Here is an 18,843-nt window from a genome sequence, read left to right as displayed (position 1 = left end):
TCAGTATTTTAGACTTTTCTGTGCTCCCATGTTCTTTGGCACTCAGCACAGGTACCTTTCCGAAGGGCAACAGAAGATGGCTGAACCTTCTCTGCCTTTCCTCCTTACAGTAAAGCCGTGCGGACAACTCTTAAATTTTTATGTCATCTCAAATGCATAAGGTCAAAAAATAAATCTTCTCGCACTGTGACTGCTGTTTCTTGCTAAATCAGCATTACTCCAAGACATAAAGTGCAGCTGAGTTTTTAAGAATTGTCCTTAGGCTGTTTGTCTCCTCTGAATTCCTGTTGAATATTGATCTGGTATTTAAAGGTCCAGCTGCCCACCTCATCAGGTTGCTCTGCTGTACGCAGATTTTGACTGATTAATGGATTATTTTAAATGCACAGATAACTCAAGGTCTAAAGAACATGGACAACAAAAACTTTTCTCTTCTTGCATTATGTCACAAGGTTTTAGATCAAAATATACCTTTACAGAAATACAGGCTTGACCTTATAGACAAAACCACCAACCAGATTTTTTTTTTGTCTACTTAATCAGACAGATCAAAGGCAAATCTACCAATCCTTAGTTATAATCAACCTTAGAATACCAGAAAAATCACTTAATATTAAACTTGAGACCACATGTTGGTTTTTGAGATATTCATAACTCTACCACATCTTCTCTTAAGCAAATGGAATTCATTTCATAGACGTTATCTGGATGCATTTCTCCACAGGTGAGCTACCATCTAGACAGGTTTAATGGCCAATTCCTCAGGCTGCCCTGGCAATTACTCCTGTGCTGACCTGGAAGGATCATTAATATTAGGGAGTTGAGATGCAATTCAATTTCCACTTCAGCTCAGCCCTAAGCTTCTTCTAAGCAGATGCTGTCAGCTGTGTCAAATTATATATGATGCCTAGGTGATGTGGAAGAATATTAGGAACAGAGCTAGGAATGAAAAACTCAGTTCACAGTTTTCAGCCTCACCCTGAATAGTGGCCTAAGATACTGTTTGGCATAGAAAAGCTCTAACAACTACCCAAAATATTTATTAGTGGGGTGAGGTGCTATGGGAAAAGGAAAGCAAGTACGAATTAGCCCAGGACAATAAAAGCTGCATTATGGAATTGTATAGTAAGAGATTTAAATGCATACATGAGAAAAAAAAAAAAAAAGGCTGAATGGCAGAACTTTGAGGAAGCCCAGCTAACAAATGCAAACAGGATTACACAATATTCCCAGTGCACCAAAGGTAAAAGCTTTGATCTCAGCCCTGCAACTGCAGTCCAACAAAAACTAAGATAGCTTGGATCCAATGCAGCAGGTAACCGTGTTACAGGCATGAAAAAGCTCCCCAAAACCATAAGTCCTCTCAACACTCTGGTTGTAATCAGTAAAACAGGATAAATATGAACAACCATCTCCCACATTTTATTATCCTGATTCATTTGAAACAATATATCCAAAAAGCACTTCCCTTTTACTTTCTATCCAATAAAAGGAAAACTAGACATTTATGTACAGACAGAAGCTGCTGCTTCTTCTCTTTAAAAGCGCCTCTACCACTTTCGGCAACCCCTCACCCTTCTCTTTGCTCCCTGTCCCAATAGACCAGTCCCACCCTGTGCCAACCCTGAGGTTTGCCATCAGAATTCCCATGGTGCTCGTAGGCGCGGTAGTGCCACGGCACATTAACTCTTCTTGGGGTAGAATACGGAGCAGTAAAAGACCACGCTCCTCCCCAGACGAGCTCGGCACTCACACACAAACACATACCTTTCTGCTGGTTTTCAGGTAATATGGAAAGCTTTGTAACCACAGCTCTTTTAAACTAGATGCCTTGGAGGTTTGTTATTTAAGGATAAAAATTAATAAATAAATTCAAAATATTTACTCCTGTGTTAGAAATAAGCAAACCAACAATCAACCTCTTAAAAATACACGAATACTTTCATTGTTATAAACATGCAGCAATTTACCCTCCCCCCCCAAAAAAACGGATTAATTCGGTTACAAATGAGGCTTATTTGCATTATGTATCATGAAATATTAGTCAATCAGATAGAACCATTCATTTGTATGCAATCTTTTCTTATCAAAGCATGCATATAACTCACAGGAGTTCCAGTTGTACAAAATGGTCACTGAAAAAGATCAAATCAAAACAACTACACACGTACGTACACACACATACACACAACTTCCAAGCCAACACAAAAAAAGCATGCATGATCAGGGTTTAAGCACCATTTAAGCCAAAATAATTGCTAGATTATTAGAAAGCAGCCTGGCAGCTATTCGAAGCAGGTTTTAGTCATGCTTTTGTTCAATCCTTCTAAATTTCCCTTTCCTTTATACTCATTTGTAGCAAACATACTAAAAAACACAGCTCTAAAATGCAAAAGAGAAAAAACAGAAGCATCCATGCTTATTTTTCTTGGAGCAGAAAATAATAATAATAAAAAAGACAATTCCAAAGCTTTTCTATATTCAAAACAATATATCGTGCAGAAATTTGATCTCAATATTAATGACATGCAATCTCCAAGGAGATGGAGTCTAATTTAAAAAAAAAAAAAGTCATTTTCTGTAATCGGTGCAAATGCCTTTTTTTTTTTTCCCCCTTGCCCCCCTCTCCTCTCTTCCTCCTCCTCGCTGTCAGACTAATGGCATCTCAAACCCTGCATGCTGCAGTGCTTCGCCTTTGCTCTGCATCGCCTGGGAGAGAAGCAGCTACCTGAGAGTTTTCACAGTGCCATCTCATATCCATGTCTGCCTGGCTACCCTGCGTGCTTAGAGCTTGGTTTTGGGTTGGTTTTTTTTTTTTGCTCTTTTTTTTTTTTTTTCGGTTTCCTTAATTCTTAATGGAAATCCTAGGAAATTTAGTCCATCCTCTGAAATCAATACTGGTGACAGGCGCGCTCCCTGCCTCCGCGGGAGAGGAGGATGAGGAATTGCCTGCGCATCAGCCCGGCCTATCAGTGCCGGGGAGATGGAGCCGCCGACACGTGCTGCTGCCAAGCCAATGGTTGCGCGGGGTGGTGCGCAGCGGGGGATACGCGCTGCGGAGCGGGGAGCGGAGCTGGGAATTGCGATGCGGAGCGGGGAGCGGGCAGCGCGCAGCCCCCGCCCCATGTCGCGGGGAGAGGGAAGGAGGGAGGGAGCATCCCCCGCCGTGGGAAAAAAAGGAGAGAGAGGGAGCGCGCATCCCCCACGGTGGGAGAAAGGAGAGAGAGAGAGCGCGCATCCCCCACGGTGGGAAAAAGGAGGGAGCGCGCATCCCCCACGGTGGGAGAAAGGAAGAAGAGGGAATGCGCCTCCTCCGCCGTGGGGAGGAGGGAGGGCGCATCCCCCGACCCGTCGCGGTGGGGATAGGGGAGTGGGGAGAGTGGAGAGGGAGGGAGTGCGCATCCCCTGAGCCAAACTGGAGCATGGGGTGTGGGGAGGGGATGAGTTTTGTCTGCCGTGGTCTCAGTGGGGTGCAACGTCAATGCCTGGTGCCTCGGTGAATCCAATGTTTTGGAATCACAGAATCACGGAGTGGTTTGGGTTGGAAGGGACCTCAAAGCCCATCCAGTTCCAAGCCCCCCCTTCCTTGCCCCGGGCAGGGACACCTCCCACTGGGTCAGGTTGCTCAAAGACTCATCCAGCCTGGCCTTGAACACCTCCAGGGATCGGGCAGCCACAACTGCTCTGGGCAACCTATGCTAATGCCTCATCAACATCACAGGAAAACATTTCTTCCTAAGGTCTTATCTAAATTTCCCCTCTTTCATTTTAAGGTTTAAAAAGTTGAGGTACAAACACTGAGCCAGAGAACCAAACAAGCCCCCCAGACACCACACAATTCTCCATCATTCCAGAATCGCCCCCAACCACACCGGAACCTTGTACACGACACGCCAACACACATGCAGCCTGGCCGGCTGCCGAAGCAATGAGGAACGGCGCATCTGGGCTGCCATATGGACACCCAGACTGTACTTCACATCTGCCACTGTTGATCACCGGCCAGAACCCGATCCATCACCCAGCACTGCAAGAGAAGCGAGGTGCTGGGAGCAACTTGACAAAGTAAGCAACTCGACAAAGTAAGCAACTCCTGAAAAGAATTAGGTCAAGCTAGTCAATAAACCCCAAACCCTCCAGCTGTAATGCCTTCTCAACAGTTAATTTTATTTTGATCTGCATTAGTGAGAAGGTTTTCTTCCATGATTTTTTGTTTTCCTTAACAGTTTTATCAAATCCCAGCAGTTGCAAGAGTTAAAAATTACCAAGCACTGACCTTGATCTCCTGTATGGCTTTTCCAGAAGCCCTCAAAACAACTGTAAGTAATGGACATCTACGCTAAGGAAAAGGCCAACTGACATGCAAAAACGAGCTCAAAATGATGAGGTTGCCCTGAAACACCCTACCCTCTTATATCCTTTCTTTTGTAGCAGCTTGTGTTGCGTTTCTGAAGGCATTCTGCACTTGCAATACCATTTTGAGAAACCATGTCTGTATGCATTCATTTGTCTGTAATTCATAGAATCACAGAATGGTTTGGGTTGGAAGGGACCTCAAAGCCTATCCAGTTCCAACCACCCTGCCATGGGCAGGGACACCTCACACTGGATCAGACTGCTCAAAGCTCCATCCAACCTGATCTTGAACATCTCCAGAGATGGGGTATCTATGACTGCTTTGGGCAACTTGTGCTAGTGCCTCACCACCCTTACAGGACACAATGCAGACAAAACATAGTTATTTAATGCTGAAACAAATGGTACATGGCTTATTGGAAGTGGTGTTTGTTAAATGTTACGTGTCCCTAATTAGGGAAGTCATTGTCCTGAGACTCTGATACCTGCCTCATCTCTCTTGATCCTGAAACTGGCAGCCTTCAAGACAACACACAAATGGATGGCACAGAAAGCTCTACTCTTACTTATTCTACGCATCTTTTTCTAGGTTTGCTTTCTTCTAGTGTGGGCCAGCAAAATTAAAAGGTCCCCTAGAGTTGGACAATACACTTTGATAGCTCCACAGTAGTAAATATCTTAGCATTTCTAGTTCGAGCAACTCTTGGCATTCCAAGGAACTCCCGAGAATCGTAGAATGGTTTGGGTTGGAAGGGACTAGTTCCAAACTCCATGCTATAGCAGGGACATCTTCCGCTGGATCAGGTTGCTCCAAGCCTTATCCAACCTGACCTTGAACATCTCCACAAATCCCAGGAACTTGATCCTGCCCCTTTCTCATTTGTGAAGTTGGCAGAAGAAACCAGCAGGCCATCACTATGTGGTTGCTTATGCAGTGTTTCACTGCAGGAGTGGCATTGCTCGATCCTTCCACTCTTTTTTTTTGCCTATTCCTTCTCAGGAACTGGGATAGAGGACAGCAAGGGCAATGCTGAGGGTTTGCAGCTGTGCTTTGGCCACCTTGGTGGCAGCAGCATCAGTTTCCCTGAGTTGCTTGACAATAACCCCTGTTGGGACTGTCCTCAAAGAATGGAGTTCATCTGGGTGACAAAACAAATAAGGAGAACACTCTTATTTTCATTAAGAAAATTATCTTAATGAGAATAGTAAATACCATTTCAAGCAGTCCAAACAACAGGGTCCTTTCAAATTTACTAAGTCAAACTTTCATTAACCCTAGCATGTGCCCTCCTGAAAGACAGGACTAAATTGTCTATAATATTTTACTTGAGTATTTTTTGGTAGTGTGTTTCTACAATAACACTGTTAACAGTAATGGACTTTCATATGTCCTGTGTGCTCTAATTCAGGGGACAAACATAGCAATTACAGTAATGGTATGGAGGAGGGATGGCAGATCCTGACTCCTCTCAAATACTGAGCTGGCTGGGAGGATGGGATGCTGTTTGGGAAGCCTTGCCTTGAAATGCTGGGGGAATTGCTGCAGAGAACAGGTTGCTGTGAACCATGCTAGGCTGGAAAGGTATAATGGACAAATTCTGGGTACCCAGCAAAAAACAGCTTGCAATGGAATGCCTCCTGTTGGAGGAAGTCCCTCCGTCTAACCAAGTTCAGGGTGGTTTTGCTTTTCGCAGAGATGTAGCTCTTTGTGCATCACGTAATGTGCTATGGTGTGATACAGAGATGCAGTAGACAATACGGTTAGGATTGATTTTACCCAAAGACCACGAAGACGTTTCAAGTGTTATGGGCTTAGTAGAGCAAAGCAGTTAGAAATGCACCCGACTTTACGCTTCAGTACTTGTGGGTTGACGTTTAAGCAAATTCCTGAGTGCTTTATTGAATCAAGGTCAGATATAGAAAAAATAACACTCAATGCAAAAAGGTGATGAACCTGAATTTGCTTCAGTACCCACTCTCAAGGTGCAGAATCACAGAATGGTTTGGGTTGGAATAGACCTTAAAACCCATCCAGTTCCAACCCCCCTGCTGTGGATCAGGTTGCTCAAACTGGACCAGATTGCTCAAAGCCTAATCCAGCCTGGTCTTGAACATCTCCAGGGATGGGTCATCTATGACTTCTCTGGGCAACCTATGCCACTGCATCATTGCCCTCAAACTATACATAAGGGTTTTGTTGAATGTATATATTTTGCCGAATATATACAGAATGTTGCTTAAAAATCTGCTTGTTGATTCAGTGACGGATGGGAAATGAGCAGGATAGCACATATTTCGTAGAGAGGAACATTGTAGAATCACAAAGACAAATCTTTATGGTTACAAAAATGCAGTAACACTTAAAAAAGCTGCACAAAAAATGACATAAATTCCAACATACACAACCAAGAACAGAAGCCAAACCTGAGATTTGATTTAAACCTAAATATGCAACATATCTCATTAACCAGGCAGGAACTGTACAGACATATCATAATTAAATCCTTGCTACTGCACAGAACAGGCAGCTGAAATTATTGTAATTTATCTGGGAAAAAGATCTATCCAAGAGCAAAAAGCCCCCACTTCTTTTTTTTTTTTTTTTTGCAGATGACATTTGATTAAAAAAAAAGTGCCTACAATTCAGATCGAGGTGATAGCTTTGAGTTCTTACACTTCAACCTAAGGCCAAGCACAGTGGCAGTTTGAGATGGAATTGAGACTTTTTATATACTGTAATTTCTCTATGGACAAATAACATATTTAAACTTAGAGTGACGAAAACTCAAAAGCTCTTGATAGTTTGCAGGAGTTTATCTGTAAGTGCATGCACATGGGTCTCATTGCACACATAGCTACAGTCCTAGATCACTGCTTCACAGGCTGAAACACACCACCTAGCACTTTTGATGCTCTTAATGAACGTGAAAGTTAGGTGAGATTTAAGTATAAACCATGTGTCCTTACGAATTAAATTAGCATTTCATCTTGAGAGTCATACCTCATGTTCAGATGGGTCTCTGATGACAACCAGTCACCTGCAAACCCCCTGATATTGTCCTCGGGAATCATATTTAACAGCTTTGAGACATATGTGAATCTGCAGTGTATTGTGGGTTTTAATTTCATAATTAGACTCATAGAATCATTAAGGTTGGAAAAAAACTTTAAAATTATGAAGTCCAACCATCAGCCCAACACCACTGTGCCTATTAACTGTGTCCCAAAGTGCCATGTCTACGCATTTCTGGAACCTCTCCAGGGATAGAGACTCCACTACTGTCCTTGGCAGCCTCTTCCAATACTTTATGAATATTTTGGTAAAGAAATGTTCTCTAACATCCAGTCTAAACCTCTCCTGGTGCAACTTGGGGCCATTTCCTCTCTTCCTATCTCTTGTTACTTGGGAGAACAGCCCAGGACACACCTTGTCACAACCTCCTTTTAGGGAGTTGTAGAGGGCAATGAGGTCTCCCCTCAGCCTTCTCTTCTCCAGGCTAAACTGTCCCAGTTCCCTCAGCCACTCATCATATTGTACTTGTTCTCCAGACCCTTCACCAGCTTCCTTCCCCTCCTCTGGACATACTCCAGCAACTCAACGTCTTTCTTGTAGTGAGGGGCCCAAAACTGAACACAGGATTCAAGGTGCAGCCACACCACAGCTGACTACAGGGGCACAATCACTTCCCTGGTCCTGCTGGCCACACCATGGCTGATCCAAGCAAGGATGCTGTAGGCCTTCTTGGTCACCTGGACACACTGCAGGCTCATGTTCAGTTGCTGTTAACCAACACTCCCAGGTCCTTTTTCACTGGCCAGCTTTCAAGCTACAGTTCCCTGAGCCTCTAGTATTCCATGAGTTCATTGTGACCAATGTGCAGGACCTAGCACTTGGCCTTGTTGAATCTCATATAATTGGCCTAAAAATTAAAAATTACTCATGTGCAGATTCATTCCTATGCAGAAGAGCTGATATCAGCAGGTGCCTTACTCTTTTTGCAGGAGAACTGAGACAGAATTTAGGATGCCATTCAACATGACATCTTCTTCGCTTTCCCCAGGAGACTTCTGCAAGACTCCACTCTGCTAAACTACCAGACTCTGGGAAATAAATGTCAGTACCAGCACTTTATGTCATCTCTCTAACACTTGGTGCACTCTGCACCTGTGACAGAATTACACCCTTTCTGGCAGGAAGTCTGTAATCTCCTTCCCGGTGCTCTGAACTTTCCCATCATGCTGTCAGCCAAACTGCACCCATCAGGCTGGCTTGCAGATACCCATATTCACATGGGTTGGAGGAAAACAAGCTTGACAGTTATGAGGATCTTTCAGAGAACTGCCTTCCACTGCTCAAAAGGTCAAGATCTTCCTCCTCCTTTAAGCAAATGGAAGCAGAAAAACTGTTGCTAGAAAAAAATACCCTCTCAAGAAACCATAATGTAGAACAATCCTACCTGTTCGGAACTAAGAGCTGCCAGCAGCCTCTAGTCCCAAACCTGTACAGCCAAGAAATATATAATATGCATTCTTTTTGCTAGGCACATGTATTTTCATTCTTTGCTTTCTATTATCTTCTACTTATTTTTCCCTACCGTTTCTTTGTCTTTCCAAATCTTTCTATACCTCGTTAATCAACACAGTAATAATAATACATAAGGAGAACTTGATGAGATGCAGGTATTAATGCTAATTATATAGAGCACCTATATTATATTAATGTTACTTATCTGGTTTAGACATAAGCACTCATTGCTTTTTCCTAGGGTTGAGGGGGCACCTGAAGAAGATAGAGACAGAAACTTTGCTTCTCAACTGATCCCATCCATAAAGCAGACACAAAGAAACAGTGTATGATACCCTTCAATGGAAAAAAATATATTAAAGATTAGATGAGGCTTTGAGGAACCTGATCCAGGTATCTATGCCCATGGCAGGGATGTTGGAACTGGATGATCTTTAAAGGTCCCTTCCAACCAAAACCATTCTATGATTCCATTAGACAAACTCAGTGCAGCATTCTGAAATGTTGGAAGTAGTATACCCATGCATTGCTCATTAAAAATAATCCAGAATGACAATGTCTGCTTATTCACAAGGATCCATTTCACCCCTATAGCTACACTAAGACACTGGGTGTGATGCAGAAAGTATTCACCCTTGCTATCCTGTGCTGGCAACAGGTTTGCCCCCCATTTCAATCCAGGAGGCACTAAGAGTGGTGTAAATTGCAGCTCGCTGCCTTCTTTTTTTAAAAGATTTGTGAAGCCATCACCTGCCTTGATTTCTATACTGAATGCTCCTCCGTAAAGGTCACAAAGTCCTAAATAATCAGCTTTTTCTTCCCCATGGGGGATTCCCATGGGCCCAGCTGCTTCTTTCATAGGGGAGCAAGGGGAGCGCAGCACAATGACACAATGATGGACCAGATCTTCTTGATTTGTTATTTTAATCCCACAATTTTACAGGTGCTATTCTTGTTTCAGTGGATGTCAATTCAAGCCCCAGATTTATTTGGGAACCTGGATTATCTCCAGAGGCTCAGCGGGGTAGAGGATCCGCTGGCATTTGGATGAGCCTGGGTAAAGGGTTGAGCTTGGTGTGGCTGAGGCAGAAGCAAACTTCTAAGGTGCATAAACATTTTCTCCTTGTACAAACAGCAACAGGATCCAAAGACAAGGGGAGAAAGAGCTCTGGTGCATACACAGGGCAACAAGGTGTGTTTTCCAAAAGATGCAAAAGAACGGGGTGAAAAGAGAAATCATAGGGATCAAGAGAGTGCAACATCTGCCTGTCACTCTGTGCCCTTCAGCATGTCAGATATCACGTTTGCTTCCCCAAATAACAAGCAAAAAAAAATAAATCTGTTGTATTCTTTCCTTCTGGGCACAAAATGCACTTCTGTGTGTATGCAAGTAAATAAACTCAGAACAACTGCAGACGAGGACATTCTGTAAACAATAAAGCTATTTATACAATTTCATTCCTTTGTCAACATTCAATATTTAAATGTTTCAATATGATTGAGTATTTCACAAATAATTAGATGCAAAATGATACTCTCATCAGCTTTGACAGGGTCAGGAAAGACTTTACCCCCTTGTGTCATAGAATCACTGAGTGGTTTGGGTTTGAAGGGACCTTAAAGATAACCCTGTTCCAACCTTGCTACCATAGGCAGGGGGACCTTCTACTGGATCAGGCTGCTCAACATCCCATCCAACCTGGCCCTGAACATCTCCAGGGATGGGGTATCCATGACTTCTGTGCCATTGCCTCACCACCCTCAGAGGAAATATTTCTTCCTAAGATCTCATCTATATCTCCTCTGTTTCAGCTTAAAAACATCCCCCCCTCATCCTGTCACTGCATTCCCTGATAAAGAGCCCCTTCCTAGCTTTCCTGTAGCCCCATTTAAGCACTGGAAGGCTGCTATAAGGTCTCCCCAGAGCTTTCTCTTCTTCAGGTTGAACAATCCCTCCTGTATGGATAACAGAGGTGATCACCTCCATCTAAATGCATACCAGGTGATGAGACACACATCATAAAGCATAAACCTGTTGTACTAGATAGTTAGGGGAGCAGAAAGGAAGATAGAACCTCATCTTCCAGTGTACTTTCCCCAGGTGTGACTTCGCCCTACTCCATCAAAGCCATTTTTAGCAGCTGGGGAATTCTTGTTGCATTTTCAATGTTTATAAAGCAGTTTAAATGTAAAGCTAGCAGAGCAAAGAATGTAATATACTGGGTTTGATTGATCTTCAGGTTTCTAAATCCTTGATGGTTCAAAGAAGACTGCAGCAAGTATATAGTTCTATTTCAAAATCATACCTTTTCAGAGACACCCACATAGCTTAGAAATAGATGTGCAAGTGCATTAATTTTTGGCCTTGCTACATTTTGCAGAGTGGGAGTGTAAAGAGAAAATAAAAATTGAATGCAAACCCTTCCTTCTAAATTAAAGGTTTCATGTCCTAATAAATAATTTCTTTGGCTGTTAGTAAATGCTTCCATTATCCCTAATGTGGAGAAGCCCTCAGAGACTGGGTGTCTACTGCTGCCTCTTTAATCTGTTAAGAAACCTGTTTTGACTGTTCTGTCAGGTAAACAGCAGAGCCTGGGCTGTGTCTCTTTTTTCTGCTCTGCGGAAAAATAAAGCAGCTATTGAATAGCTACACAGATGCTCACAAAAGCACACACAATGTAATTTTGGCTGTTCAGCCAGCACAGAGCTTCCCTGTATGAAAACAGGGTGAGTTTCCTCTGACCTCAGTGATGCTGAGGGGTTCCTTGAGCCTGTGGGGTAGGTTTTTACAGGAGAGATGATTGACATGGCTAACGGATTTGAGCAGCAGCGGAAGGTAGCTGAGCCACGCGTAAGCTGACAAGAATGGAAATGCTGAGAGAGAAACCTTCAAATGAAGAACTAATTAATGGGAGCAGTTGTATGCTGGTTATCAGGAGGGCTCTAATTACAGGCCTGGAGGAAGACCGCAAAACTAATAAAGGAACTCACGTTCAGCAGAGAATATCTTGCTCTGACATCAACCTCTGGGTGATGGGAGATGGAGGAAACTGATGGGCTGGCAAGACTGCTTGCAGGTACAAAGCACAGGGTTGCTCACCTGCCTCTCTGCCAGCAGCCAGGTTTAAAAGGAAAGAGGTTTTACCACAGAGGAAAGGCAGGCAAACTAAACAAGCCATGCAAACTGCACCACATGCTAATCAGCCCACAGGCAAAATTAAAAACAAGGTGAACTCCTTAATTTCTGAGTCAGAGACTGGTAATCTCTAGTGGGTATTACAGTATGGAAACTGATCCCTTCATATGTGGATGACTCTAACAAAACAAAGCAAAACACGAAAGGAATTTGAATACTTCATGATAATGACATGATTTTCACACTTTAATTAAAGAACTACTTTGGCTCAGCCAGTTTGCCATGGGTGAGAACTATACAGAGTTGCTGCTGGGGGTATTAGTTGTTTTTTCTTTGAAATGCATAGCACTTAAAGAAAGCTATTAGAAAAAAAAAAAAAAAAGGAAGACAGGCATGCAGAGCCCATGGAAATTAAGGGAAAGACTTTTTTGGATCATGGAAGAGGCATTAAAGGGCTTGTGAGAAACCCTGGTTCCTCTGAAATCAAATGCAATTCTGCCAGGATTTCAGTCCTTACTTTTCAGAACATCACTCAGTCTGCCCTCTGCTTTCATAGCTCTTTGGAAAGCAGAGTCACCTACAAGAAGAAGTGATAAGTTCTCTCACAATCATTGTTGCTATCACCTTGCCAGTCTGCACTAAGGAAGGAGGGGAGGACATCAGTGCTCCTTTCCTCCTAGGCAAGGCTTCTAGGTTTGTAGATTTGTAGATCTGCATCCTAAAAAACTTCATGCACATCTTCAAGGCTAGGGCTAGTGGAGAAGCTGATTTGAAGGTGAAGTACATACTATGCATCATTTTTAAAATCACAGAATCATAGAATGGTTTGGGTTGGAAGGGTCATCAAAGCCCATCCAGCTCCAACCCTCTGCCATGGGCAGAGACATCTTCTACTGGATTAGACAGAGCATAGCCTCATCCAACCTGATCTTGAACACCTCAGGGAAGACCAGGGATCATTTGACATGTTATACCAGTATGGAAGCACATGATGCAAGTGGAAAGGTTTCAGTACCCACAGTTTTTCAAGCTAAAACTCTGACACACTCTTTATATTAATTTCTATTGGTACGTACCTAGTTAAAACACAAATTAATCACAACTTTCATTTCATTACAACAACACATGAAATATCAAAACCATGCTGTTCATCATGATGTTATTCTTCCAGTGCACACATAGGGTATTGCAGAAAAAAATAAGGAGTTGTATTTTTGGCTGATTATCTGTCAAACAGCCTGCTTGTGCAGGTCACAGTTCTGTAAGCAGTCAAATAAGCTCATGGTGATAAACTGGAAATTACAATACTTATGTACAAGGCCACACACAAGCATGTCTACCCCACCATGCTGGAAACACCCTATTTGTTTTCTGCTTTGTTTACTATCAAATCTTCTTATTTCTCTTTCAAGCTCAGAGACAAGTAATTATAAGCCTACCAATCAATAGACCATTTTATTATCCAGTTCAGCTCTGAATAATCCTCATAATTTAACCAGGTTCTGAGTAGGCCAGCAGGGAATATGTGGAGAAAACAAAGAATATGACAAATACCAAGGGCTAGTCTGCACAAAGCAGCTTTCAAGAAAATAAAAAAGCTACCCAAGATTAGTTTTAAGTAGCAGAATCAAAACAAGCTGACTGCAAATCTGTTTTTCCTTCTTGGCTTTGCAGTAAAATTGGCGGCTGTTTTGCCTCAGCTCGGCCCCAGCAGTCAGGCACATTCCCCGTGCTGGAGGTGGCAAGTCCTCCTGTGCCAGGGAGAGCTACTGGGTCACAGGACAAGGGTTTTTTTACACATAGAAGGGAAGAAAAGGAGTCCATTATCAGGGCTCCCTGCTGGGTTTAGGTTTCTCCACTGAAGCCTTGTGAAGGGAATCATCATGGACTCAGTAAGGCTGGAAAATACCTCCAAGATCATCCAGACCAGTGCCTACTAATCCTTGTCCTGGAATGCCACATTTACATGTTTTTTGAGCACTTCCAGAAATGAAGATTCTACCACTGCCCTGGGCAGCCTCTTCCAGAGCATCACCACTCTTTCATTAAAGAAATTTTTCCTAATATCCAATCTAAACCTTCTCTGGTACAACTTGAGGCCACTTCCTCTCCTCTTATCACTTCTTACTTGGGAGAAGAGACAAACACACACATCACCACAACCTCCTTTCTGGGAATTGTAGGGAGTGATGAAGTCTCCTCCAGAATCATAGAATAATAGAATCAGAGAATAACCAGGTTGGAAGAGACCCACCAGGTCATCGAGTCCAACCATTCCTATCAAACCCTAAACCATGCCTCTTAGGACCTCATCCACCCGTGCCTTAAACACCTCCAGGGAAGGTGAATCAACCACCTCCCTGTGCAGCCTGTTCCAGTACCCAATGACCCGCTGCCTCCCATAACCCCTGTGCTTCAGACCCTTCCCCAGCACCATTCCCCTTCTCTGGACATGCTCCAGCCCCTCAATGTATTTCTTGGAGTGAGGACCAGCAGTATCCTTGGCCAGCTAAGCCAGGTGCTCTCCAGGCTCTGTTAAGTGCCTTTCTTTAAGCCACTGAAATAGTGGATTTAGCACCTAAACTCCACCAAATAAAGAAGCAGGGATATCATTCCTTCTATGATGTTCACAGATTATGAAACCAGACAGTTCATCTGCTCAGTCCTCCCCCACTTTATATTTTTAAAAAACAACATAATTGAATTTTATTTAACACTCAAAAAGGCTATATTTATTTAATTGGAAGGAGTTTATTTGTGTAATGGAAAGCAAACAGGATAATTGTTCTTTGTCTATCAAAAATGTTTTCTGTGCTTTAAAGAAGACTGCAGAATAAAAAGTAGGACAATGCAGAGTGAAAACATTAATTAAATAGTCCTGGATGTATTTTCTATGCTCTTTCATTTCCTTGACAGCATAGTTGCACTATATCCTCATTTACTGTTAACAACCTAAGTATATCCTTGTTTGTCCTGGCTACGAAATTAGAACAAAAAAATAAATAAAACCAGCCTAATGTTAAATTTAAGCCCTTAGGTTCATAAGAAATATTTACGACTCAAATCACAGCCAGGTTTAAATCACCACTTTTCCAATATTTAACAGAATAGTGCTGTAGTCAATGCATAAATAATCAAATGAATAAGACATGGCAAGATGGAAGAAGGCTTTGAAAAAAAGAAATATAGGGTACAGATGCAAATGCTTGGGTACATTTAATAAAAAGACAAAAGTCACTATGCTTAGACTTCATATAATTTTGATGTTGAACTTATTTTACATTGGAGCCATGGCTGACAATCCAATGTATTTCATTAATGGCATCACTTCTGAATATTTACTTGGTGTGCAAAATCTGATTGGAAAATCGCTGGGTCCTGCCTGCTGGCCTAACATTTACTTCTTTGTTCAATGTTTATTTGTCAGATGCCATGTCAGGTCATTCTGGATTGGATCCAGGATGGAAATGTGCACAGGATCCCATCAGATGAGCAGGGACGTGAACTCATAGTGGTTCTTATATAACTACCTGAATGTCATACTTTTTTTTTTTTATCATAGGACAAAGACATGCACATTTTCGGTGGATAAGGAGGACTGATGTGCTGCAAGCTCCATGGAAAGCTGAGGTGACTGGCTGAGGTAGTGATACCCTTTTTTATTCTCTTGTAGGCCAGGATCAGTTGCCAGTTCTTGCACCCTACAGACAGACCAGCAGTACCATTGTCTTTTCCACGGTCACCACACTCCAGCTTATTCATACTTTTGTTACTTAGCACATTGCATGCTTTTCCTTCTCATTCATTTCTAACTGATGAGCAATTAACTTGAGGCTGAATATCTTGTTATTCTTAAGTATGTGATTTTGCACTTGATACTAATGAATCCTTCTCTCTGCTCCTCCCCCATACCGCAGGGTCATTCAGCTTGATACCCTCATTTTCTCCATATTGATGACGCCTCCTTTCTTTATCTCATGCCTAATCAGCTCACCTACACATCTTTGAGCTACTTCTGGGCTACGTTTTTACTGCTTTTCATTAAAGTTAGTGAGTCTCAAGGAAGAGGCGAGACTTGCAATCAACCAGCTCATCAGCTAGGAGCAAAATATTAGTTTTCTATTCCTGGTAGAATCTAAATCTTTTTAGGTCTTGCATCTCAAGTCCTGGCTTCATCTTATGGCTATCTACAGCATTTATACTGCATCAGAGTTTGGAAGAAGGGTCTACCTACTGATTAAAAAGACTACAAGAGCTACAAGAACAGAGTCAAGCAGAATGATAACAAAAACAGGAGAGGAAGAAGTACAACAGTGCTGCCTGCAAACAAAATGCAACAGTAGTGCCTGCAATCCAGGAAGGAAGAAGGATAAATGTCACAACCCCTGTAAGGAAAAGGAAACATTTTGAGCCATACTTTATATTCTGACCCACATTATACGTCTTCTTGATGTATAAAATTGCCCCTAATAGCAACTATATCGTGAGTAAAATGACCAACTCTTTATGTGTTCTGCAGCTCTAACAGAGTAATTGATATATAGTGCAGAAGCTGAGAAAAAACAGAGTGTATGGCATCATGTTTTTACTTTATCAGACAGATTAAGTAAAGTTTTAAGCAGTGCAAAGGCCTCATGTTCATTCTTTGCAGACTGGTGAGTTCCATCTGTTAAGAATGAATTTCCAGTTGGCACACAGAAAATGACTGTACTGTTGTATAAGCGTCTCTACTAAGCTTTGACATTTATTTCTGTAATTAAAACTATTTTGAGAAAGACGTAGTCAGTTCAAGTAAATTACATGTTCCAATAAAACAATTCTAACAACAATCCAGAAGTTATTAATGAATACTAAATTCTATATAGGGAAGTATTAATTGGAGTACCTTCTGAACAGGATTATTGCTATTTTGGGGCTTTTAAAATGTGTTTTCTGCCCAGAATACAGCAGTCACATTTGCATAATAATCATAAATCCAATCCAGAAATGTAGTTTTATTTTTCTGAATAACCAGTCTGTTACTTTATCAAGGGCTCTGAACATCTGAAATGGTGGAGCAGAGGATAAGATAATGATATGCCTTTTTCTAATGACAGAAACAAGCAGGGAACTGAGGGATGCAATTTTTAAAACAACTTCTATTGACTGAGAGAACATGGTGCACAGTTTCTTAGACCTGCATAGTGTTCACTAGCTGCTCCTCACCTCACCAATCCCAAGGAAAGCAGCAAAGAAATAGTAACTGTTCTTATTCTGATTAATTGTTTAGAAGATACAGAAATGTTATAACTCATTGAGCCTTTCCTAACAGACTATACTGTGACTAAAAGCCTACTGCCAAATCACTACATACAGCTGACTTAAACACATGCTCATTCAAAGAGCCAGAAAAGCAACTTCTGAGTAAGGGGGTTTGCTTTTGTACATGTAGGTATTTCCAAACCCTTTATCTTTCCTTCCTTGCTTTCAGGGGAATTATTTCCTTTCATCAAAGACCACTGCTGCCCAGGTAACTTTAGAGAAGATAACTCAACCAACCAGTCACAGGAACCCCAAGCTCCAAGAGGACCATGCAACTTGGTAAAGAAGCTCTGGAGATATCAAACAGTTTGCTTAAGCACAAGACCTGCAGTACGATGAGGCAATGGTGCAGCCGACTTTGGTCAAAAAACATCTTCCCATTATTTCATCAAGCTCAAAGAATGAGACAGCACTGAAGATCATAACCTCATGCATTTGTGAGAGTTCTGACCTTTCAAGCACAAGATCATTTGTCCTCTGACAAGGACAGGTTATTAAGATAAAGCTCATCATATGATAAAATGATTCTGCCCTCCTTAACATTCAGAAATCTCTGAGGAAAATGCTATATAAACACACAATGCTGTCATTGTTTTGTTACATGAAAACCTGCAACCTCTTCTGCAGAATACTGTTCTTTAAAATGCTCTGCATACAAAATTCACAAATGAAATAGTAAAACTCCTGGAAAAGTGTTATAGAAGAGCCACTCTTAAAAAGCAAGGTCCTGAGGAGCAGGATGAACTATTTGAGAAGGAATGTGGCTCATAAAGGTATGAGTGGGTAAAATCTTGAAACTAAAGAAGAAACTCTTTACTATGAGGCGGTAAGGCACAGGCACAGGTGGCCTAGAGAAGTCACAGATGCCCCATCCTTAGAGGTGTTTAAGGCCAGGTTGGACGAAGCAACATGATCCAGTGGAAGGTGCCCTTGTCCTTGACAGGGGGGCTGGAACTGGATGGGCTTTAAGGTCCCTTCCAACCCAAACTATTCTGTGATTCTATAACATCACTCTCCTCACATTTCCACCTTCCTCTTTGGTCTCCAAAGAAATTCCTATCCCTAGAGCCTTCAACATAGACTTACCTCTGCCTAAGAAGACACAAAAGGTAGATTTGTAGTGGTCTGGATGGATACATTAATGCCTGTTTTTATCTCTTAAAAGGTGTGGCTTCTCATGAACACGTTTACAGCTGAAACCAACTATATTCCCAAATAAACAAACACCTTCCCAAAACAAAGACGCTAAGAAAACCTGGTTCCTCTATAACAGCTGACTGAATCACAAGGCAATTCCTGACTTTACAGTGAGACAAAGAATGATCTTTTCTGTGATTCTTTTAAAGAAGTTACTATTTTATGTTTGCTCTCAGTCAAAACCTTTCAGACTCTTCTGTCCTCAACCCCTTTCTTTCTCCCTTTGTCCATTGTTTTGTTAACAGGCTAAAAGAAATAAAAGCAAATTAAGGAAAGGAGGAAATAAAGGACTCATAATTTTGGGACAAAATGCCACTGCAGATTAAAA

General features: G+C 42.0%; 1 protein-coding gene across 31 annotated transcripts in view; it reads right to left on the bottom strand.

The window, feature by feature from the left end:
• Positions 1-18,843, bottom strand: part of NRXN1 (neurexin 1) — a 790,728-nt gene that overhangs the window by 59,181 nt on the left and 712,704 nt on the right. Inside the window, exon 1 of one of the 31 annotated variants that reach the window (XM_069850418.1) lies at positions 2,729-2,811. The exons of 29 other annotated variants lie outside the window; for them this stretch is intronic. In XM_069850418.1, the coding sequence (XP_069706519.1) occupies positions 2,729-2,761 (33 nt within the window). In that variant the 5' untranslated portion in view covers positions 2,762-2,811. Of the gene's footprint in view, positions 1-2,728; positions 2,812-18,843 lie in introns of those variants that run through there. One more of the 31 variants, XM_069850419.1, reaches the window with a different exon arrangement.

The sequence above is a fragment of the Phaenicophaeus curvirostris genome, chromosome 2, assembly GCF_032191515.1.
Source record: "Phaenicophaeus curvirostris isolate KB17595 chromosome 2, BPBGC_Pcur_1.0, whole genome shotgun sequence".
Taxonomy (NCBI): domain Eukaryota; kingdom Metazoa; phylum Chordata; class Aves; order Cuculiformes; family Cuculidae; genus Phaenicophaeus; species Phaenicophaeus curvirostris.
This window is presented reverse-complemented; position numbering and strand designations above follow the sequence as displayed.